The sequence below is a fragment of the Cryptomeria japonica genome, chromosome 1 (assembly GCF_030272615.1).
Source record: "Cryptomeria japonica chromosome 1, Sugi_1.0, whole genome shotgun sequence".
In the NCBI taxonomy this organism is placed as follows: domain Eukaryota; kingdom Viridiplantae; phylum Streptophyta; class Pinopsida; order Cupressales; family Cupressaceae; genus Cryptomeria; species Cryptomeria japonica.
Genome location: NC_081405.1, coordinates 158,173,679 through 158,200,855, shown reverse-complemented (window position 1 = coordinate 158,200,855; position 27,177 = coordinate 158,173,679). Strand labels below are relative to the sequence as shown.

Sequence of the window (27,177 nt, the reverse complement as noted above, 5' to 3'; positions counted from 1 at the left end):
AATGAAGCTAGTGTTATCAAATAAATAAATGATCAAATCCAGTATGAATACATGTACAATGCAAATGCATGTCTCATAAAAATAATAATTTCCATGTCCCTATTTTACTACACATAATGTTCACAATGTGGTATTATTGTGTGCTAAAAATTATGTAAAAAAAATCATTCTATACATTATGAAAAATAAATAATTAATAATGAAAAAATGTGTCATGTAGCTATAAGTTCCTTCCATTGTAACATAATAGAAATTAAAATTTGGATTAGAAGGTGGAAGTCTAGACATGATGATGTGCAAGTATAACCACTTCATATTTTTTAAGATCAAAGTGAAAAACATAGTAAGATAATCAAATTAGATGGTCATATGAAAAACCTCATGCCATTTTTTCCAAAATGAGATCTTTTTCTAACAAGAGTTTAGTTGTATTGCATTAGCTGGTTTGCAAGCTTACTATTAGGGAAGACTTTTGTGAATCATTCAATTACTCATGGTACTCACCACCTTCACTCAAAATAGAATGGATTTTTACAATCTATAAATCCTAAAGTCCTATTCTTAAAAAAGCATAAAAAAAAAATTAATTTTTTTTATTTATATAAGATCTAACATTAATTGCAATTTAATGAGTCAAGCATTTAGCGAATCTACATATCTCCTAAACCAGGAAAATAAACTAGATGATCATATGAAAAAGATCATGACAATTTCACCAAAATGCTCTTTTTCCATGAAGAGTTTAGTTGAACTTCATTAAATGGTATCTAAGCTTATTAGACAAGTCTGTTGCTGATAATTCTAATTAGTCATGGTACTCACCACCAACTTTTGACAATCCATAAACTGTAGATTCTTACACTTGAAAGAGTATCGACAGTGAAGACATTGATTGCTAGGATTTGACAACCGAAAATTTAGTGGATCTCTATGTCTTTCCCGACCTTCAGCTACCGAGAATTCAACAATCGGGTCATGAGGTGAAAAGGTGATTTACAGTTGGAACTTTAACTCGAACAACTTTATAAGATGCGAAGGGACAAAATAAAGCTATAAAAGTACCTAGTTGTGGATGTTCCAATCCACCCAAGCCAGTTTCTAGTTCTTGCATTCAGATTGCCAAGTTATCGTTTGATTTTAGAGCTGAGAGAAGGCCGAGCATGGCTGCTTCGAGCGATGAAGGAGTACAAGAGGTCCCTGGAAGCTATGGCTTGCCTGTCATCGGAGCCATTGCTGATCGCTTCGACTATTTCGTAAAGGAAGGGGTAGATGCTTTCTTCAAAACGCGCATTGAGAAATACAAGAGCACCGTATTCAGAGTGAATATGCCGCCTGGTCCGCCTTTGTTTCCCGATCCTCGCGTCATAATTCTGCTGGACGCCAAGAGCTTTCCCGTACTCTTCGATCTGAGTAAAGTGGAAAAGAAGAACGTCTTCACGGGCGTCTACATGCCCAGCACGGACTTTACCGGAGGCTATCGGGTACTCTCGTATTTGGACCCTTCCGAAGAAAATCACACCAAGCTCAAGAACTTCTGCTTCCATGTACTCAAGACCAACGCAACCAAATGGTTTCCGGAGTTCGAACGGGCCACGGGAGAGCTGTGGGCTAAGCTTGACAAACAATTTGCCGAGTCCGGCAAGGCCGAATTTACGAGCGAGAATTTGCAGATGTGTTTTAATTTTCTGTGCAGGTCGGTGCTGAACAGAGATCCTGCAGATTCGGGGCCTGCCAGTCTGGGAACGAATGGGCCTACTTATGTTGTGAAGTGGATTGGGCTTCAGCTCGCTCCAATTGCAAGCACTGGCGTGCTTCCCAAGATCTTGGAGGAGGTCACCATCCACGCAGCCCCTCTGCCGTTCCTGCTTGTGCGTGAGGATTACAACAAAGTGTACAATTTCTTCTGGACGTATGGAAAAGAGGCGCTCGACGCGGCGGAGCAGCAGTTCGGCCTAAAGCGAGACGAGGCGTGTCATAATTTGGTGTTCAACATATGCTTCAATACCTTCGGAGGAATGTTTGTATTTTTTCCCATTCTTATACAACACATTTCGGCGGCAGGCAAGCAGCTGCACGCAGATCTGGCAGAAGAAGTAAGATCTGCCATTAAAGATAACGGAGGATTGAATATGACAGCACTGGAGAGCATGGCGTTGGTTCGGTCGACGGTGTATGAAGCGCTGAGGATCGAGCCACCCGTGCCGTTTCAGTATGGACATGCGAAAGAAGATTTAGTGGTGGAGTCGCACGATGGGAAATATGCGGTGAAGAAGGGAGAGATGCTTGGTGGGTATCAGCCTTTTGCCACCAGAGATCCCAAGGTATTTGACAATCCTGAGGAGTTTCTCCCGCGGCGTTTCATGGCAGAGGAAGGGGAGAAATTGTTAAAATATGTGCTGTGGTCGAATGGACCGGAGACTGAGGAGACGACGGTGAATAATAAGCAGTGTGCGGGGAAGAACTTCGTGGTGATGATATCACGGCTGCTGGTGGCGCATCTGTTCGCTCATTACGACTCCTTTGAGATCGATCCGTCCACAACCACCAAAGTTGTTTTTACCTCGCTACAGAAGGCCACTTCTTAATTCCCTGTTTGTCACTCTCTTTAATGTCGCGGATGTATGTCGAGTCTTTCGGGGTCTTTTCAGTTAATAAACACGTGCCTTATTGCCTGAGAATATAAGGGTGCTTATAGGTTTAGGTGTGGCACGAGAACATAAGGGTGTTTGTAGATTTAGTAGCTTTTGGATTGTAGGTATATTATCTAGATTATAAGTGTGGTGTTTTATTATTATGTTTGTTTTAAAAAATAGTATATTTATATTTAAAAAATATATGTAAAATATGTCAAGAGATATTTTATAATTGAACAAAATTATTTTTAAAATAAATGTTCTTCTAAAATATTAAATATCAAGAATACATATCCAGTCTTGCATGTAAAAAGTTGTGAATCTAGCTGGAGACAAGTGGTGAGGGTTCTATATTATTTGGGGTAATAAAATAACACCTCCACAAAAGCTGAAATATGACATATTTCATGCATTTACCTGTCATTTGCATGTCAAATTGTTTCAAAAATTTATTTTTATTTACGGACATTTTGATGTCATTGTAGATGCCTCTCGGCATAATAAATAGAGGAGAAGAATTGGTGTGATTCTAATTTGTCAGATTAGCATGTCTAATTGTAAACGTTTTTTAAAAGAATTTTTAAAAATTGAAGATCACGTATCAATTCTATTAATTCAAGAAATAGTAGAAGACTGGATACATCAAATAGTGATCAAGAAGATCATTCCAAATCCATATAGCCTATCCAAGCTCACCAAAATATCACAGTAAATCGAAAGGCAAAATATTCAATCTACCATAGCATATACTAATAACTACTAGAAGCATATGCATAGGGTGTCTCCATATAATAAAAAAGCATAAATTATCATCATTAGTCAACATTCCCGTCTTGCCCAACGTCATCAACTGTTAGAATGAACCAGAGGAAAACTGAGAGGAGGGGGGGCGAATTGGTTTTCCACAAGTTAAACAATTATTACAGATTATAAACCTTCTACTGGAGCAACATGAGAACACTGTGAAAGATAAAGCATGAGAGTCCACAACACACAACACCAATATTTTGACGTGGAAAACCTGGTGAAAGGAAAAACCACAGTGGGAAACCCTACCCACAATCAGATAATACTTCTGCAGTAGTATGTGAAAATATTACAATGGGGATTGCACTTACAATCAGGCCAACCTCTTAGAGGACACTCCTCAATACAAAAGGGAAGTCTCACAGACTTAAATAATCATCAAACTACAATCCAGAGGAAATGAACTGTGAAAATAGCATCTCCTAATGCTTGGTTACAATTTCAATTAAGAGCATTGTCTGCAACACAACCAGAGAACTAAATCATCATACAAAAACCTCCATCAACCTTGTAGACCTTATTTCACATCTACATATATTCGTTAATCGCTCATCTATGCATCCAATCCATCCATCCATCATTCATTCATTCATGATCTACAATGAGATCTTACAATCATATTTATACGTTACATAGACCTAAACAAGTAGGTCGATCGCCCTAATATAAATATATCATTACAATGCATCAAACAATAATTGGACCACAACCCATGTCGGCGAAGGACCCAAATAACGAATCATCAAACACTTCCGAAGAGGATTCTGGATAAACCGTAACACATTACACCAATTGGGAAAAACCCTCAGTGTCAATAACACAGAATATCCTACTGAGCCCAAATAGGATCACCAAATCTTCACACTAGCCAACGTGAAGCCACCAAATAATTGAGACATGATCAAGAACACCTTTAGCACATTAAGAACCATTTCTAGAAGCCGCATCAAAACCACTTAACCATTTCATCAAATATTACCAACCAGGACCAAGAGCATCAATCAACAGTCTAGAACATAATCAGTAGCTTCTAGAGCACCAAATCATGAACCAACTAAATATGACATACATATAATTATCATGAATATCCTTTCAAAACCGAATCCAACAATCTGAACATACCAGAGTAGAATCTCTGATAACCTCTACCAAAACCATGTCCAACCAGAGCAGTGTTGACATCAATGACAACACATAATCAATTCCTGCATATTGCCAAGAATCAACATCATCCATCCTACTTCAACTTCCTCATCCTGGTCTTTTGCATCACCTCCTTCATTGCCATCATTATGATCCTCATCTTCATTCTATTGTCCTTCCTCTTCAACCAGTTTATCAACATCATCACCTTTTTGTTCCTCCTCTTCTTCTTCCTGTTGAGCCTCACTGGATGCCACCTATTTATCCTTCCTATTACCATTTCCTTGATGCTCTGGTTGTCCCTTTATTTCCTTGTAGGATTCATATGTTCCTAGAGGAGGGGTAATCCTTTCCTAGCTAGTGGTGTCCAAGTTCTGGTGGGACACTTCCATGTATTTAATTACTGCATCTCTTCTGAGTTGATACTGATGCTTGTTGATGTACACCTTCTGAAAATCAATATACACATCTTGGAAGTTTTTGTCCATGTGTCTCAAATATTGAGGCCAATAATATGCTCTCTTTATATCTTTTTTTAACAAGGGGGGGAGCCCTCTTCTATCACTTTCATAAATCTATCTATTGTTAATTTAAGTGTGAGAGTGAATTGTTCAAGAATCAATAAGGATGTGAGTCTAAGAGTAGACCCCGTAAGAACTCTATTCTTGTCTTCATAAAGATATTCATTATGCTTTTTCCACAAGAGCCATAACATTTCAATAGAAAGAATGAACCAAAACATATTATGCCTTTTTAAAACCCCTTTAACATGACCAATTACAATTTCAGATCGAGAGTTAACATCACATATGTTCCAACCATCAATCTGACTCATAAACAAAGACTAGATAGAGACTACATATCGACAATTGAATAATATATGCATATAATGTTTAGGACTTCCACAAACAAGACACATGATAGCCTTATCATCAAACAGTAGTTTTTGAATCAACATTTGCCATCTAAAACGTTTCTTTTTAGGATCAAACAAACCCGACAAACAATTAGAAAAGACTTTATAACACATTCTAACATCCCAATTCAGATTCCAAACCTTATTAACATGCTCAAGAATGCAATTAGAATGGACTAATAGCTTATATAGACATTTGGCTTTAAGCTTCAAAAAAGGAAAACCATGAGCCCATTTGAAACATGAAAGATATTCATTATTATCTTTTATTTGCAGAAGTTGCTTTAAACATATCAAGCTCTTCTCTAGAATAGAATATGTTCTTTTATTATTACAAGACGGATCAAATTCTTCTTATAATGTGTTCTATTTTTTAAGTTTTCCATTGCAAAAAATGTCTTTGAATGTAGAGATACAAATTTTGTTCCATTTCCTAGTAGAGCACCCCTGTAACAAGGCTAAAGGTTTGCCCTTATGCATTAAATTCCACCATGGGGATCTACAACCACTTATTAAACCTTGATTAAGAACAATAGCACTATTGCATCTTATCAACCTTTACATATCTCCCAATCCCTCCAAATACTACAAAAGACTACAAAATCTAAAGGCATAATGGTATATTTAGAGATGAGGCCATCAACAATGTGCATGTTATCCCACTTCCTTGCAATTTTAGTGTGTGCTTCTAAAATGTTTTGTTTAACAAATATTTTTTAGGGCTCACTACCCTCCATAGCTTTTTCAATCCACTTTTTGGCTAGTGCTATACCCTAAGTTTACAAATCCTTCAATCATAATTCCCCATCTTCTTTGTCCATACAACACCACTTCCATCTAACCACATGCTTCTTTCTACGCCCCTTCCCATCTGACCATAGATATCTCCTAATAACTTTTTAAGTGGTATGCACTTGATAACTAGGAAAAAACCACACAAAGCATAGTAAATAGAATAAGTAGAGATGACCTTTTGACAAACATAGACTCTACCAACTAGGGATAGGCAGGCTCTATTCTAGCTATTCAACTACTTTTTAATTTTACTGAACATCTAGTTCCACGTGTTAGGTAGGATGGGGGAGACTAAGAAAGGAATGCCAAGATATTTGACAATATTTTCAGGTCCATCCAACGACCAGCCAAATCCTATTAACCACTCTGGAACTTCATTATTACAACCAAGGAGGATGGATTTAGACTCAAATATTTTTTCCCTATATGCAAGGAAAAACAACTCCAACCTATTTATAAGATTTTTCATTTTATCTCTATTTAAAACAATGAATAAATTTATATAATCCAAAAATGGAATGTTAACTAAAAAAGACTCATCAAGTAGTTTAATCCCTTGAGGGCTAGATCCAAGTAGGTCAGATCTCAAAATATAGTGGAAGGCCAAGGTAGGCACCAAGGGGAACCCCTACCTAATAGACCTACTTAGAGGAAAGACTTCAGATAGATAACCATTTATCTCAACATGTACATTAGCATCCATAAAAAGAACACGAACCATTCTACAAAATGAGCTAGGAAATTCAATAGCTTTAGGAATAGTAGTAATAAAGGACCATTCTACTTTGTTGTAGGCTTTCTCAAAATCTAGCAATAAAATACCCACATTCTACCCAAGCTTCTTAGCCCAACTCACATATTGCCAATAGGTTAATAGGTTCTCAAGAATTTATTGACCTTTGATGAAGCCTATTTGACTCGAGGTAATAATGCTAGGCAAAAAATTTATAACTCTGATTCTTCCAGTGAGTAGTTTTGCCAAGATCTTATAGGATACACTCAACAAAGTTATTGGTCTCCAATTTTGGATATTACTTTTATCTCCTTCTTTGGGTAATAGTTTGATTATACCCTTATTGATTTCCTTCCCCAAGGTTCCAGTCTTGAATGCATTACTATAGACTTCAAATGGATCATCTATTACCCATGTCATGGCCTTGTAAAATTCAATTGGGAGGCCATCACCTCTAGGAGACTTCCCATTATTAAAGGAGAGGATAACATCCTTGATCTCACCTTTAGAGATCATCTTCCTAAATTGTTTCATCATACTTGGGGTGTCTTTCCTTGGAATCATTCTTCTGCATAATTTTTGGGCATCTTAACACTCTACCTTTTTATCATCAATAGTAAATAAAGTTTTATAGAAATTACAAAACATTTTGATGATGCTATTATTTTTATACAGCCATTGTTTATCATCTTGAATCAGACCTATTTCTTCTCTACTTTGTTTTATTTTTAGCATATTGAATAAATTTTTTAATCCTTTGTCACCTTCCTTCACCCAAATTATCCTTGATCTCACTCTAGCCCCTTGTGTTCGTTTGGTCTAATATTTCCTTAATGCATGCTATGTGTCTTTAATTTTAACATTTAATTCTGGATTATTTACATTCTTTTGTAATTGTCTTCAATATCAATCAACTCCTTTTGAAGGAGACATTCCTAATAGCATTTCTTTTTCCAACTGTTCTAAATAGATTTTGTATATTACCTATCAATCTATTTCAATATATCACTAGATTTTCTTCGTGGTTTAGGACTTTATAAAGGGCTCTGAGAGAATAAATCCCATCAACAATATCTTTTTGCTTGAGTAGGTCCACATTTAGTTTCAATAGTCCACCCTTTATATCCTTCTTATTAATATTTTTATCTTCTAGCACAATATTTGCCTCAATTGGGCAACGATCTAACATAGCCATTTATTTAACTTGTATACAATTCACATTGGGGTTATCCTCAAAACAAAACAACTCTCTATTAACATACATTCTATCCAATATTAAGTAAACTCTTCTCCTATCCCTTTGGTTATTACACCAAGTAAACCAAATACACTTACTATGTCTTTTCATTTCCTCCGAAGGATCCTATTGTTTTAGTATCCCCTTAAGTCTTGACAAAAACAATTTCTCATTGCCTTTCCAACTTCATTTATTACCCTCTTATTATCCTCTTCATACTCTATCATATTGAAATCCCCAATAACAATCGATGGGATTCTAGGAAGATTAGAAGCCATACATTGCTATAGTGAAATTTTCTCTCTATAATCCTTTGAGGCATTTACTACACATATACCCAAATGTGTATCATCTTTCTTAATCTTTAGCCATAGAAATCTATTGCATGGGGATATGTCATACTTCTTCACATGTTCAGTGCATTTAGGATTGATTAGAACTACAATCCCCCCTCTCCCTTTTTCATGCTTAATAAACTATTCCTTAGCATCTTTCCAAATAAGCCTAATGTTGCTTTGTAACTGAAATCCAATTTCTTTAACTTCTTGAAGGAGTGGAAAGTGTAGAATTTTTTTCTAACTACATAGGTTACTAACTATATATTTTTTGTCTAGAGATTCAAATCCTTAGATGTTACCATTTAAGTAGTGTATCTTCATTTAATTCTCACTGTCGTTCAAAACAATCTGGGTTCATATCACTCCCTTTCCCTTTTTCCCATCTAGCTTAGAGCTATTAGATCTACTTACATTCTTCCTTTTCCTCATAGATTTGTTTGGTGCCACTTTTTCCCATCTCTTTTCCTCCATCATTTTTGAGTCAAAGGGGGAAGGACATATGCACTAGCATGACCATTCAACTCAAAACCCTCATTATTAGAAAGACTATTTCTTGAGCCTAGAGACTAGGCAGTGTTAGATAGGTTAGAGGTTTGAATACTACGGGAAGGAGGGATAATGGAAACTGAGAAGTTTGGTTCTTGGCAAATAGGGGGTGGTTCTTTGAGCATGATAGATTTAGCTGATTCCTTAGTAACATTAGAAGGGTCTTCAAGAGATTTCTATAATCTGATTATACTTTTATTCAATTCTCTCATCTTGTCTAACAATAGTTCTTTAGAATTTTTTGTTCTAGGCTTGGAACAAGTTGAATTTTATATTTTATTAATGTTCTATGCATTGTTAGAATCGCCTTTAGCATTATCATTTTGAATTACATATTTTTTATTAGCATGCTTATCTTCTTAACAATAACAATCACTACTCTAGATTCTAGTTTATAAGGGGTTGCAATCATGGTAACCTATATATTTGTATCATAATTATTATCCATAGGAGCCTCAATATTTATCTCATTACCTTCCTCCATAGGTTCATAATGATTGCAATCCTTCATATGAATTGTAGTATCAACATTAAACCCTATAGCTTTTCCATTTTTTTGTTAACAATTTAAGGGTAGTCCCTTTTGTGGTACCCATCAGATTTGCACATAAAATAATATTTAAGCCCCCCACCCCCAAGGCTTCTTTATGACACTTGACTATTTCATCTATAACAGGGAATTCAATCATGTCAAAGATTTTTACTCCTTCACTAAAAGAGATCAACACCTTAGCATTCATATGTAGAAGGGCAATGTGAGATTCTTCCACTTGAAGAGTTTTACCTAATGGACAAGAACATTTTAAACTTGAATCTATTTCATTGTTAAACAAAATAAGATTTCATTTTTGGATACATCTAGTGCCTATTGTATGGATTTGAAAAGGGAGTTTCCTACATTCCAATATTTTTTGTCAACAACCCTTTTTTGCATGTTGTGAAATTATTTATAAAAATAACAAAAAATCCGGATTGGATCATCTTACAAAAGGTTATATTAATCCAACTCTTCCTTCGCGAGATTGTATTCAACAAGTTATCAAGAAACCTTCTTGCAAGTAGGGATTTATTATCCAAACTCTCGAAAAATATTGCATTATTTTTTAGTCTTGTTCTTCTTTCCTCATGGCCTTAACCATTTATTCATTAGGGTTTAGCTTTAAAATCCTAGAAGGATAGAGTCCTTACCTCCTTTGGATGCTCCTCTGTCTATTTATCCTTTACCTTGGGAAATCCCTGAACCATCTCATTAGACATTAAACACTACTTCCACAGGTATCTCCTTGTTTTCTTCCTCTTGCACTACTTCCTTGCATGTTTCTCTACTCTTTCCATTTTCATAAGGGTTTTGCCTGAACAAACTTACTATTACTAGGGTTTTACTTACCTTCCACTTGTTGTCCTATGTCCATACAAGCCAATCAGATCATAACACGATCACATTTGTGTAATGAGCCTAAAGACCACTGTGTACTATAGTATGCAATAAATCAGTCTAAAAACAAAGAAAAAAACCACAAAATGTATAGGGCAAATTGATGGAGGCTTGAATCAAAGCAAACAAGCACTAAACACCATTAAGGCAAGGATGAGCCAGGTGGAATATCCAGGTGCATAACTTGAGAGACAAAAACCCTCATACATGTAGACCCAAAGTCACATGCCTTAATTCTAGAATGAATAATTAAATAAATTGTAAAATAATTTTTTAAATATTTGATCAAAACTTTATATTGATCCTTTGGTAGTTGAACAAAAACATATTATTAGTTGTTAAAACATCATAGTCTGATTTAAAATTTAACTTGCATGCAGCGATTTAATTCAAAACCTTTTGTTAACCATAAATCTTCTTATCTATATCTATATCCAACACAAATGATTCAATATTTCAACATACAAAATTATATTTATTGTTATGAAAATAATATATATATAGTTAAAATGCAATTTATATTTAGCTTGAAATGATCACAAAATTTGTTGACATCCTTTTGCATTTTATTATAAAATACAAGGTATTTATTGTACTCACCTTTTACATTTATCATAAAACAAACGGGTATGTGCAGGATCATGTTGTGCCAAAATAGGCCCTTAAGTGGCAATGAAATTTCAGAAAAATCAGAGTTATGCAACTTGACATGAAAATTTGAATAAGTTGTGAACATTATTTTTAAAATATGTAAGAAGAGAATATATAGAAAATTGAATGTAGTTTCTAAGCTACTAGTTTTTTTTTTGAAAAAAAAAATCGTATTTGATGAAAATTTCAAATTTCAATGCAGTGGTACTAAAATTTCAGGAAAAAAATAAGAAGTAGACATATGTTTGACCACCCTAATCACAATCAAATCTTAATATTTTTCTATAATATTTATAATATAAGTATTAGACTCATGTCCGGATGTGACACATTTTTTTTTTTAATTTTTTATGAATTAAATAATTATTTATGATTTTTTTACTACAACTTTTCAAAAATTCAGAAACTCCTACGTCTGACCACCTTAACTTAGTCAAAACCTTATGAAATTTAATTTTTTTTAATTTTTCCCTATGTTAGACGAAGCATAGGATGTGACACATGTTTTGGTTTCAAAAAATGTTATACCGTTTGAAAGTTATTAGTGTTTTTCAATCAGTATATCAATCAGGACTATTGTCAGAATTCAATTAGAAAATAATAATAATTATTTACTAAAGTCAAAATAAGACAAGCCTTATATTGTTGGAAAGCTGGGAACGTCCTTAGAAAACCCTTTTCGTTTTATCAATTTTGGCTACAAAAAAAGTCGTCAGCCACCAGTGTAAAGTCTGGAAAACCAGGGAATACTGAAAAACACGTTTTTTCAGTTGATTTTGCAGGCTTGTAACTTCCAAGCCTAATACCAAAGCGTTCCTGAGCCGAAATTTAAATTTTGAAAATTTGAGTACAAAAATCGGATATCGGATAGCCGCCATTTATGAAGTAAAGTGCCACATGGCAAAAATCTGATATCCGATTAAATCGGATATCGGATTTTATTAGTCATTTTTAAAGAGGGAGAGAAGGAGAGGGACGGAGAGAGAGAGAGAGAGAGAGAGAGAGAGAGAGAGAGAGAGAGAGAGAGAGAGAGAGAGAGAGAGAGAGAGAGAGAGAGAGAAGGAGAGGGAGAGAGGGAGAGAGAGAGGGGGGAGAGAGAGAGGGAGAGAGAGGGAGAGGGGGGAGAGAGGGAGAGAGAGAGGAGGAGAGGGAGAGAGAGAGAGAGAGAGAGAGAGAGAGACCATATGACCCCTAATGACACAATTTGGTGTCTTAAGGGGACCTATGGTGTCGTTAGGGGTCATATGGTGTCTTGGGACACCATAGGACCCCTTAAGACACCAAATCATGTTGTTAGGGGTCATATTGTGTCTTACGACCCATAACTATGACCCCTAATGATAGTTATGTGATATGGTGTCCCATGAACCCTTATGACCTCTCAGGACACCATATGACCCCTAATGACACCATATTGGGTCGCTTTGGGTCATATTATGTCCTAAGGGGTCATATTGTGGTCTATGACCCCTTAGGACACCATATGACCCCTAACGACATGATTTGGTGTCTCAAGGGGTCCTATGGTGTCGTTAAGGGTCATATGGTGTCCATAGAGGTCATATGGTGTCTTGGGACACCATAGGACCCCTTAGGACACAATATGACCCCTTAGGACACAATATGACCCAAAGTGACCCAATATGGTGTAATTAGGGGTCATATGGTGTCCTAAGAGGTCATAAGGGTTCATGGGACACCATATGACCTCTATGGACACCATATGACCCCTAACGACACCATTAGACCCCTTAAGACACCAAATCACATCGTTAGGCATCATATTGTGTCCTAAGGGATCCTATGGTGTCCCAAGACACCATATGACCCCTATGGACGCCATATGACCCCTAACGACACCATAGGACCCCTTAAGACACCAAATCATGTTGGTAGGGGTCATATTGTGTCTTACGGAGTCGTAGGACACAATATGATCCCTAACGACACAATTTGGTGTCTTAAGGGGTCTTATGGTGTCACAAGACACCATATGATCCCTAACGACACCATAGGACCCCTTAAGACACCAAATCATAACATTAGGAGTCATATTGTGTCTTACGGGGCCATAGGACACAATATGACCCCTAACGACATGATTTGGTGTCTTAAGGGGTCCGATGGTGTCGTTAGGGGTCATATGGTGTCCATAGAGGTCATATGGTGTCCCATGAACCCTTATGACCTCTTAGGACACCATATGACCCCTAATGACACCATATTGGGTCGCTTTGGGTCATATTGTGTCGTTAGGGGTCATATTGTGTCTTAAGGGGTCCTATGGTGTCCCAAGACACCATATGACCCCTATGGACACCATATGACCCCTAATGACACCATATGACCCCTTAAGACACCAAATCATGTCGTTAGGGGTCATATTGTGTCCTACGACCCCGTACTACACAATATGATCCCTAACGATATGATTTGGTGTCTTAAGGGGTCCTATGGTGTTGTTAGAGGTCATATGGTGTCTTGGGACACCATAGGACCCCTTAGGACACCATATGACCCCTAATGACACCATATTGGGTCGCTTTGGGTCATATTGTGTCGTTAGGGGTCATATTGTGTCTTAAGGGGTCCTATGGTGTCCCAAGACACCATATGACCCCTATGGACACCATATGACCCCTAACGACACCATAGGACCCCTTAAGACACTGAATCATGTCGTTAGGGGTCATATTACGACACAATATGACCCCTAACGACATGATTCGGTGTCTTAAGGGGTCATATGGTGTCGTTAGGGGTCATATGGTGTCCATAGGGGTCATATGGTGTCTTGGGACACCATAGGACCCCTTAAGACACAATATGACCCCTAACGACACAATATGACCCAAAGCGACCCAATATGGTGTCATTAGGGGTCATATGGTGTCCTAAGAGGTCATAAGGGTTCATGGCACACCATATGACCTCTATGGACACTAGATGACCCCTAACGACACCATCAGACCGCTTAAGACACCAAATCATGTCGTTAGGGGTCATATTGTGTCCTACGAATCCGTAAGACACAATATGACACCTAATGTTATGATTTGGTGTCTTAAGGGGTCCTATGGTGCCGTTAGGGATCATATGGTGTCTTGTCACACCATAAGACCCCTTAAGACACCAAATTGTGTCGTTAGGGGTCATATTGTGTCCTATAACCCCATAAGACACAATATCACCCCTAACGACATGATTTGGTGTCTTAAGGGGTCCTATGGTGTTGTTAGGGGTCATATGGTGTCCAAACGTGTCATATGGTGTCTTGCGACACCATAGGACCCCTTAGGACACAATATGACCCCTAACGACATGATTTGGTGTCTTAAGGGGTCATATGGTGTCGTTAGGGGTCATATGGTGTCTTGGGACACCATAGGACCCCTTAAGACACCATATGACCCCTAATGACACCATATTTGGTCGCTTTGGGTCATATTGTGTCTTAAGGGGTCCTATGGTGTCCCAGGACACTATATGACCCCTACGGACACCATATGACCCCTAATGACACCATAGGACCCCTTAAGACACCAAATCATGTCGTTAGGGGTCATATTGTGTCCTACAACCCCGTACGACACAATATGATCCCTAACGATATGATTTGGTGTCTTAAGGGGTCCTATGGTGTCGTTAGGGGTCATATGGTGTCTTGGGACACCATAGGACCCCTTAAGGCACCATATGACCCCTAATGACACCATATTGGGTCCCTTTGGGTCATATTGTGTCGTTAGGGGTCATATTGTGTCTTAAGGGGTCCTATGGTGTCCCAAGACACCATATGACCCCTATGGGCACCATATGACCCCTAACAACACCATAGGACCCCTTAAGACACCAGATCATGTCGTTAGGGGTCATATTGTGTCCTACGACCCCGTACGACACAATATGATCCCTAACGATATGATCTGGTGTCTTAAGGGGTCCTATGGTGTTGTTAGGGGTCATATGGTGTCGATAGGGGTCATATGGTGTCTTGGGACACCATGGGACCCCTTAAGACACCATATGACCCCTAATGACACCATATTGGGTCGCTTTGGGTCATATTGTGTCGTTAGGGGTCATATTGTGTCTTAAGGGGTCCTCTGGTGTCCCAAGACACCATATGACCCCTATGGACACCATATGACCCCTAACGACACCATAGGACCCCTTAAGACACTGAATCATGTCGTTAGGGGTCATATTACGACACAATATGACCCCTAACGACATGATTCGGTGTCTTAAGGGGTCATATGGTGTCGTTAGGGGTCATATGGTGTCCATAGGGGTCATATGGTGTCTTGGGACACCATAGGACCCCTTAAGACACAATATGACCCCTAACGACACAATATGACCCAAAGCGACCCAATATGGTGTCATTAGGGGTCATATGGTGTCCTAAGAGGTCATAAGGGTTCATGGCACACCATATGACCTCTATGGACACTAGATGACCCCTAACGACACCATCAGACCGCTTAAGACACCAAATCATGTCGTTAGGGGTCATATTGTGTCCTACGAATCCGTAAGACACAATATGACACCTAATGTTATGATTTGGTGTCTTAAGGGGTCCTATGGTGCCGTTAGGGATCATATGGTGTCTTGTCACACCATAAGACCCCTTAAGACACCAAATTGTGTCGTTAGGGGTCATATTGTGTCCTATAACCCCGTAAGACACAATATCACCCCTAACGACATGATTTGGTGTCTTAAGGGGTCCTATGGTGTTGTTAGGGGTCATATGGTGTCCAAACGTGTCATATGGTGTCTTGCGACACCATAGGACCCCTTAGGACACAATATGACCCCTAACGACATGATTTGGTGTCTTAAGGGGTCATATGGTGTCGTTAGGGGTCATATGGTGTCTTGGGACACCATAGGACCCCTTAAGACACCATATGACCCCTAATGACACCATATTTGGTCGCTTTGGGTCATATTGTGTCTTAAGGGGTCCTATGGTGTCCCAGGACACTATATGACCCCTACGGACACCATATGACCCCTAATGACACCATAGGACCCCTTAAGACACCAAATCATGTCGTTAGGGGTCATATTGTGTCCTACAACCCCGTACGACACAATATGATCCCTAACGATATGATTTGGTGTCTTAAGGGGTCCTATGGTGTTGTTAGGGGTCATATGGTGTCTTGGGACACCATAGGACCCCTTAAGGCACCATATGACCCCTAATGACACCATATTGGGTCCCTTTGGGTCATATTGTGTCGTTAGGGGTCATATTGTGTCTTAAGGGGTCCTATGGTGTCCCAAGACACCATATGACCCCTATGGGCACCATATGACCCCTAACAACACTATAGGACCCCTTAAGACACCAGATCATGTCGTTAGGGGTCATATTGTGTCCTACGACCCCGTACGACACAATATGATCCCTAACGATATGATCTGGTGTCTTAAGGGGTCCTATGGTGTTGTTAGGGGTCATATGGTGTCGATAGGGGTCATATGGTGTCTTGGGACACCATGGGACCCCTTAAGACACCATATGACCCCTAATGACACCATATTGGGTCGCTTTGGGTCATATTGTGTCGTTAGGGGTCATATTGTGTCTTAAGGGGTCCTCTGGTGTCCCAAGACACCATATGACCCCTATGGACACCATATGATCCCTAACGACACCATAGGACCCCTTAAGACATCAAATCATGTCGTTAGGGGTCATATTGTGTCCTACAACCTGTCGTTAGGGGTCATATTGTGTCCTACAATATGACCCCTAACGACAGGTTGTAGGACACAATATGACCCCTAATGACATGATTTGGTGTCTTAAGGGGTCCTATGGTGTCGTTAGGGGTCATATGGTGTCCATAGGGGTCATATGGTGTCTTGGGACACCATAGGACCCCTTAAGACACAATATGACCCCTAATGACACAATATGACCCAAAGTGACCCAAAATGGTGTCATTAGGGGTCATATGGTGTCCTAAGAGGTCATAAGTGTTCATGGGACACCATATGACCCCTATGGACACCATCGAACCCCTTAAGACACCAAATCATGTCATTAGGGGTCATATTGTGTCCTAAGGGGTCCTATGGTGTCCCAAGACACCATATGACACCTATGGACACCATATGACTCCTAACGACACCATAGGACCCCTTAAGACACCAAATCATGTCGTTAGGGGTCATATTGTGTCTTACGGGGTCGTAGGACACAATATGACCCCTAACGACACAATTTGGTGTCTTAAGGGGTCTTATGGTGTCACAAGACACCATATGATCCAGAATGACACCATAGGACCCCTTAAGACACCAAATCATGTCATTAAGGGTCATATTGTGTCCTACGGGGTCTTAGGACACAATATGACCCCTAACGACATGATTTGGTGTCTTAAGTGGTCCAATGGTGTCGTTAGGGGTCATATGGTGTCCATAGGGGTCATATGGTGTCCCATGAACCCTTATAACCTCTTAGGACACCATATGACCCCTAATGACACCATATTGGGTCGCTTTGGGTCATATTGTGTCTTAAGGGGTCCTATGGTGTCCAAGACACCATAGGACCCCTTAAGACACCAAATAATATAATTAGGGATCATATTGTGTCGTACGGGGTCGTAGGACACAATATGACCCCTAATGACATGATTTGGTGTCCTAAGGGGTCCGATGGTGTCGTTAGGGGTCATATGGTGTCCATAGGGGTCATATGGTGTCTTGGGACACCATAGGACCCCTTAAGACACAATATGACCCCTAACGACACAATATGACCCAAAGCGACCCAATATGGTGTCATTAGGGGTCATATGGTGTCCTAAGAGGTCATAAGGGTTCATGGGACACCATATGACCCCTATGGACACCATATGACCCCTAACGACACCATCAGACCCCTTAAGACACCAAATCATGTCGTTAGGGGTCATATTGTGTCCTACGACCCCGTAGGACACAATATGACCCCTAATGTTATGATTTGGTATTTTAAGGGTCCTATGGTGTCGTTAGAGATCATAAGATGTCTTGTGACACCATAATACCCCTTAAGACACCAAATTGTGTCATTAGGGGTCATATTGTGTCCTACGACCCCGTAAGACACAATATGACCCCTAACGACATGATGTGGTGTCTTAAGGGGTCCTATGGTGTCATTAGGGGTCATATGGTGTCCATAGGGGTCATATGGTGTCTTGGGACACCATAGGACCCCTTAGGACACAATATGACCCAAAGCGACCCAATATGGTGTCATTAGGGGTCATATGGTGTCCTAAGAAGTCATAAGGGTTCATGGGACACCATATGACCCCTAACGACACCATCAGACCCCTTAAGACACCAAATCATGTCGTTAGGGGATGTATTTTTGCAACATGACTTATTATCATGCATTTGATGAGCTTTACAATTTTTGTTATTAGAGAACACTATTTGATAATTTTTTATGATATAATTATCGCATAACCTTTATGCTCATGAAGGTATTTTTTGATGATATACAACTGATGCTCTGCAAAAAGGATTAGAAAATCCGTTTGATGGCAACACACACAAGAGCACAAGAAACAAACATTAGTCTTAGCAACAAAAGATTATCCTAAACAGGCATATCAAGAGAGATATTAAGCATGAAATAGAAAGCATATAAACATAGAATAAAATAGCTAATCAAGATGCTCATAGTTGCTCCTCCCTTGTTCCTCTCCTCTCCAAGTCCCAAATGAGTGTAGCTCTCAGCTTTTAGCACTAGCCATGGATGCCATATGGAGATTCAAGATAGTTGAATATGATAAGCAAATGCTATGCAAGTGTAGATAGTGATGCTATGAGAAAGCTCTATGCTAATGCCAGTATAACAACAATACTCTAAAATGTTTCTCTTTTTGCTTGAGGAGAAGGGTTCTATTTATAGAAGAAATGGGGAAATGAAGGGTTAAGATTGGGTAATCTTAACAAGAGTTAGGATTGAAAGATATTCAATCCATGTGAGACTTTCAACCCAATCCCATGTTGACAAGTGTCACCATGAGGAGGCTTGAGAGGAGAGATAAGGAGCATTAAATGCTTGAGTGGACATGATGGTTACCCTAGTCAAAAAAATAAATGCTTTGAAGAGACACATGGGTTACATGAGGGTTAAGTTAGGGGTCAAAGTCCTTAACCATGGGTGCAAGTGGAATTAACCATTAATGGTCATGTAAGAGCCATAAGTGGTTTGGAAGACTTTAGAGGTTAATTTGTTGAACACACAAAGCATTAATTGCTTTTCAAAGACTTTGGAGTCTTTGAGAAGTGACTCCAATTTGCTTAGGAATGTGACAATATTTAGGGGATGGATTAGGTTAATTAGGAAAGGTTTAGAAGAATCTAGAAGGGGTTTTAGGCATGCAAGTGGATTTTGTAGGAAAATGCAAGTGGGAGGAATTTTGGTATTTTCAATTAAAATAAAATCATTTATTTCAATTAAATGGTGTAATTTGCATTTGGATAAATATTCAAATAAATATTAATTTATTTAAATGAGAAAAAGGAAGATAAAGCATTAAAATGCTTGAAGACTTTGAGGGAAACCATTAAAGGCTTGAAGACTTTAAGGAAAACCATTAAAGTTTGAAGACTTTAAAGCCATCAAGTTTCAAGACTTTAAGGGAAACCATTAAAGGCTTAAGAAGACTATAGAAGGAAGCCATCAAGTTTGAAGACTTTAAAGCCATCAAGTTTGAAGACTTTAAGGGAAACCATTAAAGGCTTAAGAAGACTATAGAAGGAAGCCATCAAGTTTGAAGACTTTAAAGCCATCAAGTTTGAAGACTTTAAGGGAAACCATTAAAGGCTTAAGAAGACTATAGAAGGAAGCCATCAAGTTTGAAGACTTTAAAGCCATCAAGTTTGAAGACTTTAAGGGAAACCATTAAAGGTTTGAGAAGACTCTAGAAGGAAGCCATCAAGTTTGAAGACTTTAAGGGAAACCATTAAAGGTTTCAAGTGGGTGAGGATAAATAGGATTTTAAATAAATAATTTATTTAAAATAGTTGTGCAACTTGCTTTTGTAGGAAAATACAAGTGGGTGGAGGATAAAGGTGATTTAAATAAATTATTTATTTAAAATAATTGTGCAACTTGCTTTTGTAGGAAAATACAAGTGGGTGGAGGATAAAGGTGATTTAAATAAATGTTAATTTATTTAAATGTGAGAGGTGGGATTTTGGGGGATTTAAATAAATATTAATTTATTTAAATGTGAGAGAAGATTTAATTAAATAAATATGATTTATTTATTTAATTAATGGTCTGAATTTGGTTAAGTGATTTAAATGAAATAAATTGAATAATTTATTTAATTAATAAGAGAATAGGGTTAAGATGAATTAATTAAATATTAATTTAATTAATTATTAATTGATGGTTAAATAATCAAACAAATACTAAGTATTCATTTAATTAAGTGGACAGATTTATGTGACTACATTTTGCCCCTCTTTGAGACGGTGCAGTTTATCACGTCGTTTCAAAGAAAGAAAAATAAGTGTGAAGAAATGCCCCATAAAATGTAAATTTAATGCGTGGTATGCCCCCTCGAGAGATGGGCCGAATTTTTATTTTTTATTTTTTTGAAAAATCGGGCGGTCTCTCGAAAAAGAATGAAAAGTGGAGGGGATGTAGAATAGAAGAAATTAGAACTAATGATGAAAGAATGGGAGAAAATGGAGTGAATATGAAGAAACAACAAGCCAGCGAGTACCCTAAGGTCATGAAAGAGATACATAGCAGATGTAGTGTGGGGTTTGGATTGATGCTATACAATTGATCAAAATTGGTTGGACAATCTGGTGCAATCGGTTTAATTGCCCCGGTCAAGTCAAAGCATGACAGTTGATGTCAGTTGGTCGCTTGGACATGATAAAGTCTGAGTAAGTGAATCAAAGTGACCTGATGTGACTGAGACAATTGATATAATTGCCCAATGAAGTCAAGGTATATGAAGCAAAATACTCGTTGAGATGTAGACAATTGATGTAATTGTTCGATGTGATTGTGTTTGATTGGTTGATCAGTTGATAGTATGTGCGTGTGATGGATGGTTGTGGGGAATCATGGCAGCCCCGTTGAGACTAGGTCATTATGATAAATGCCTGATGTAGTCTAGGATTACCATAATCGATTACCTGTTGAGACGTGAAGATACTTGATCAGAGTATCTGTTGATAGTCTAGGTGTGTGTGAGTCGATGTATCTGTGCAGATAGAGTAACTTTCTTGACTTATTGGATGACTTAGGATAGGAAACACAATCCCTCCTATTTAGAGATGGATGGTGATGAATGTGGCTTGATTAGGCTGATTGGGACACGATGTAGGGTATGTGATGCTAATTGTTGAGATGGGGAGGGTGGGGGGGGTTCAATGTTAAATAGAAGAAATGGAGGACCTATTACATTCCTATGGAAGAAGGGGAAAATAGAGTATCCATTGTCATTACTATGTATGAATGATATGCAGCTATTTATGAATGTATGGATGGATGGAATGCAACGAAATGCAATATATACAGATGAGATGGAATGACGATCCATGGTGCTTTATTTTTCATCATTGAGCTTTAAAATGTTGTAAGAAAATACAAGCAACTTGACATAAAGATTCAAGATGACCAGAGTATTTCTTACATGGATTTTGATATAGCGAGTTAATATAAGCAACTTGATATAATGGATCAAGTTGACCTGAGTATTGCTTGCGGAACAGACAAGGATTATCTCCTTTCATACATGACTTAGATCGTCCTCCTTGATCTTAGGCTGATCATATCCTGAGACAAGTGCATACCGTAATAAGAGATAAAATCTTTATCCAGTTTGGATGAGGTAGGAGGAACCAAAGAAAGAGAATTGTACCTGCAAACAAACAATATATACATAAAGAATAAAGAATATGGATCCTTGGTAATGGTGCATGCCCATATGGTCGAGGTATACACTGTAGTCAGCAAGCCGTAATGATCTATGACTGCATTTGGCATAAGATCACGTAGCTTGGTGAACTTCCCACATAGACACCATTAGTACATGCCCTAGAACTTCATCGGAAATAATGCGCAAATGATACAAAATAATGCTGAAAGATATCGATACAGATAAATGAATGATTGTACTCACAAATCAACCAAGTATTTGATAGCTTAACATAATTTTCTTGTCAAAGAAAAACGTTACTTTTGTTTTTGTCTTGGTAAGGAAGGATGCATCCTTGTTTAAAGACAATTTCCGATTTGTTGATGTTGATTGTGTGGTTTGATTGATAAGTGGTCATTTTGTGGAGTATATCACAATGTTTGTTCGGTATCTACAGGGATGAGTATGTACAAGGTGTTGCCATGTTTTTGTGTAATTTTCAATGGTTTTTCGATGTTTTGGATTTTGTGGAACAGTTTTGAATGTTTTTGGATTTTGCGAGACCCTTTTGAATGTTTTTGGATTTTGTGAGACATTTTTGAATGTTTTTGCCAATGAATCATAAGTAATGTAGAATCCACTTCCATCATCTAGATTTTAAGGGTATTGCCCCCAAGTGTAGACATGACTATGAAAAAAAAAGTGGGATGCAAGATGCATGAAGTACTATCTTTGATTACACATCAAATAACAAGCCATGGTTTGGATGGATGGATGTGTGTATGTATGAATGTGATCGCAACGAGCTTGAAAGATACTGGAGCCCTTGTCTTTATGAGTGGTGCCTGTTTGCCAGGTTTTCACCATCGCACTTACCCAAGGTGCCACCGGAGTGGTTGTTCACCGTTTGGATGTATGATTTTTCTTTACTCTTTTGAATGTTTTTGTATTTCTTCAGGACATTTTTCTGAATGTTTTTGGTATTTTCCGGTATGCAGGGGAGCCTGATGCTCTGTTCAGCTTAGATATAAAACCGTTTGAGGTGCATGCTGTTGATTGGATCTGCAAGCGGTTCTCCTTCTGATGTAACTAACTGATATGCCCCGGACCCGAATACAGCAATGACAATATATGGGCCCAGCCAGTTTGATTCAAACTTTCCCTGATGTTCTCTGTGTGGTTGGTTGCGAGGATTCTATCATAGAACAAGATCACCTACCTCAAATGTACGAGATCTAACTCGGTGATTGTAGCTTCTACTCATGCGCTGTTGATAGGCTTTGAGATGGTTGTATGCAGCTTGTCGCTTCTCATCTAGTAACTCTAAGTCCTGAAGACGGGATACTCTGTAGGCTTCATCATCTATTAGATTATGCAAGGAAACCCGTAGTGATGGTATCTCCACCTTAATAGGTAAGATAGCTTCAACACCATAGACCAATGAATAAGGAGTTGCACCTGTAGGGGTTCGAATGCTAGTTCGATATGCCCATAGTGTCGGATTTAGTTGAACATGCCAGTCACGGCCGGCATCATTGATTGTCTTCTTTAGGATCCTCAATATGTTTTTATTGGATGCTTCGGCCTGACCATTGCCTTGTGGGTAATAGGGAGTGGAAAAGCGGTGTTGGATATGAAATTTCTCACAAAGTTCGCGGACATCCTTATTTTTGAAAGGAAGACCGTCATCTGTGATGATGGACATGGGTACACCATACCGGCAGATGATGTAGTTGAGGATGAATGAGGTGATCTGCTTGCCGGTGACTTGGGTAAGTGGAACAGCTTCGATCCACTTTGTGAAATATTTGGTGGCGGTAATAATGAATTTATGGCCATTGGATGAAGATGGATGGATTTTACCCACAAGGTCAAGGCCCCATTGACAAAAAGGCCATGGTGTTGTGATTGGTTGCAGTTCCTGAGCTGGTGCATGTATCAGGTCACCATGAACTTGACATTTCTTGCATTTTCTGACAAAGTAGTAGGAATCTTTTTCCATAGATGGCCAATAGTATCCATTGCGCAGGAGTTTCTTGGCGAGTGATGGACCACTTGAATGAGTCCCGCAAATGCCTTCATGGAATTCTTCCAAAGCCTTTGTTATCTCATCTTGTTCCAAACATTGAAGGAGAGTACCATCAAGACCGTGTCGGTATAGGGTTTCGGCAATAATGGTATATCGAGCAGTTTGGCGAATGAAGGTTTTACGTTGGTTATTTGATTGGTTGGGGGGAAGGGTGTGATCACGGAGATAGGTGTAGAACTCACCATACCATGGGGATTCAGAATCGACAAGGCGACATATCATCTCAGATTCAAGGATATCGTAAGCGGGGATCCAAAGCTGTTCTACCAAGAACTCGTAGCATGTTGAATTCTGTGGGAGATTTAGTAGAGAGGCGATGGTAGCCATAGCGTCAGTAGCTCGATTCTGATCTCTTGGTATCTTCTCAAAAGTGATAGTAGTAAATGATGTCTTTAGAGTGTCCACCATTTGTTTATATGGCATGAGTTTATCATCCTTGGTCTGATACTCATCGGTTGCTTGTCGAATGACCAGTTGTGAGTCACCATATACTTGCAGTTCTTGTAATTTCCATTGTACGGCTAACCTGAGTCCTGTGATCAAGGCCTCATACTCTGCTATGTTGTTTGTGCATGGAAATGTGAGCCTGTAAGACTTCGGGATGCTATCACCTTGAGGTGTGATAAACAGAATGCCTGTCCTCGAGCCGTGCCTAGTGTATGAACCATCAAAATATAGTTTCCATGGTTGTGCTGTTGTGATCATGAATATCTCTTCATCTGGAAAATTGGAAATGAGAGGATGATCGCCCATGAGAGGTGCATCGGCCAACTGATCTGCAATAACTTGACCTTTGATAGCTTTTCGGTCCACATACTCAATGTCAAATTCACTTAGAATCATCACCCATTTGGCCAAGCGACCTGTGAATGCTACTTTGCTGAGTAAATACTTGAGTGGATCAATCTTTGCAATGAGTTGTACTTTATGTGTTAACAGATAGTGCCTAAGTTTTGTGGCTGCTAAGATCACTGCTAGGCAAGCTCGCTCAATAGGTGTGTAATTGAGTTCATAGCCAACCAGTGTGCGAGAGATGTAGTATACAACACACTCTTTGCCTTCTGCATTATGTTGTGCCAGTAATACACCTAATGTTGTACTTGTTGTCGAGATATAGAGTAACAATGGTCTACTTGGATCTGGTGGCATCAACAATGGTGGATTCATGAGATAGTCTTTAAGCATATGAAATGCTTACTGGCATCGGGCATCCCACTGAAAGCGGATGTTCTTGTGTAGCAGATGTGTAAATGGGTGACACTTATCAGCCAATTGTGCAATGAATCTTCGGATGGATTGAAGTTGGCCTTGTAATGTCCTTAGCTGGCTGATATTCTTTGGTGGTGGCATATCCATGATTGCCTTAACCTTTGCTGGATCGACCTCAATACCTTTGCTTGAGACAATGTATCCTAGAAGTTTCCCGGAGGTTACTCCAAAGACACATTTCTTTGGGTTGAGTCGAACATGGTATTGTTCCAATCTATCAAAGATTTTATCTAAGATGTGGAGATGTCCTTCTCTGGTGAGTGATTTTTCTAGTAAATCATCCACATAATCTTCCATCATAGTATGCATCATGTCATGGAAGATGGTGGTCATTGCTCTTTGATAGGTTGCTCCTGCATTCTTTAGACTGAAGGGCATTACATTCCAGCAATATGTGGCCCATGGACATGTGAAGGTTGTCTTATGTTGATATTCTGGTGCGATCTTTATCTGATTGTATCCTGAAAAGCCATCCATGAGTGAAAGCATGGCATGTCCTACTGTTAGATCCACTATGATGTCGATTTTTGGAAGGGGGAAGTCATCCTTAGGACATGCCTTATTCAGATCTCTGAAGTCAGTACAAATGCGGATGCCCCCTTTTGGTTTGCCGACAAGGAACAATGTTGGATATCCATTCTGCATAATCAATTGGTCTAATGAAACCAACATCTAGGAGTTTCTTGAGTTCTATTTTGACTAGTACTGCAATTTGGGGATGCATCTTGCGAAGCTTCTGCTTGACAGGTTTGGCTCCTTCTGCTACTGTGAGGTGATGCATGATTAAATCAGGATCAAGCCCAGGCATGTCTGCATATGACCATGCAAAGTTGATCTGATGCTTCTGGAAGAACTCTATAAATTTAGGCTATTCCTCTGGAGTGAGAAGAGATGCCAGATGTATGAGATGAGGATTGTCAGGAGTCCCCACATTTTATTCTTTGGTTTCCTCGATGAGAATCGTTGATCGTTCCTATTGTGTACTATCAGGGAGAATGTCAAACCCTTCATCCTCAGGCACCTCAGAGAGGTTTTCACCGTTGGATACGCTCTTTCTTTTTACTTTTGTCAGATCAAACAGTGCCACAGTGTGGTTTTCACTGGAAGATCCATGTTTTATGGTTATATTTTTGCAGCTGAAAGGTTTGGCATCCACCCCAAAGTATGCTGCCCTATTAAGTTCAATGGCGAATCCAGCTTTGTGATCCCCGCTTGGTAGGTTATCCCTTAATTCCAAAAATTCAATGATGGCCTCATCGTTTTGGAAGAGGTCAAGACATGGGGGATTTGGTTGGTTCCATTCGATGAGTTCAGGGTGGATAATGGGCATTACTTCATCGATTAGGTTAAGTGCGTTGGACATATCAGTGAGGGTTAAGACGTTATGGTGAAGGTCGTTGATGGTACTTTCCCTGTCAGAATCAGGCGTAGGATGAGACGTAGGGTCTATGGAAGATGTTTCCAGTTCAGGAACCCAAGTGGTATTTATCTGTGCTTCTCTGTAAACAGGGATATCTTTGCGTGGTGGAGGTGGTGATGTGTCTTCCTCATCTGAAGTGTTAAGCTTTACCGAATCAAATTCCCATTCATGTGAGTCGGTCTCTGAATCACTTTCCAACATCCGATTACTATACCATACTAGGATGTCCTTTGAGTTAAATACTACAGG

The 27,177-nt window shown here is 38.9% G+C and overlaps 1 protein-coding gene across 1 annotated transcript; it reads left to right on the top strand.

Annotated features, from left to right (window-relative positions):
- The first annotated feature begins 1,072 nt into the window (after positions 1 to 1,072).
- Positions 1,073 to 2,845, top strand: LOC131855781 (allene oxide synthase 1, chloroplastic-like). Its single transcript, XM_057982138.2, has one exon. The coding sequence runs from the start codon at positions 1,161 to 1,163 to the stop codon at positions 2,583 to 2,585; it is 1,425 nt and encodes a 474-aa protein (XP_057838121.2). The 5' UTR covers positions 1,073 to 1,160; the 3' UTR covers positions 2,586 to 2,845.
- The last annotated feature ends 24,332 nt before the right edge of the window (positions 2,846 to 27,177 follow it).

What these genes read in the sequence shown, in the direction of transcription:
- LOC131855781 (XM_057982138.2), top strand. Translation starts at nt 1,161, where the DNA reads ATGGCTGCTTCGAGCGATGAAGGAGTACAAGAGGTCCCTGGAAGCTAT.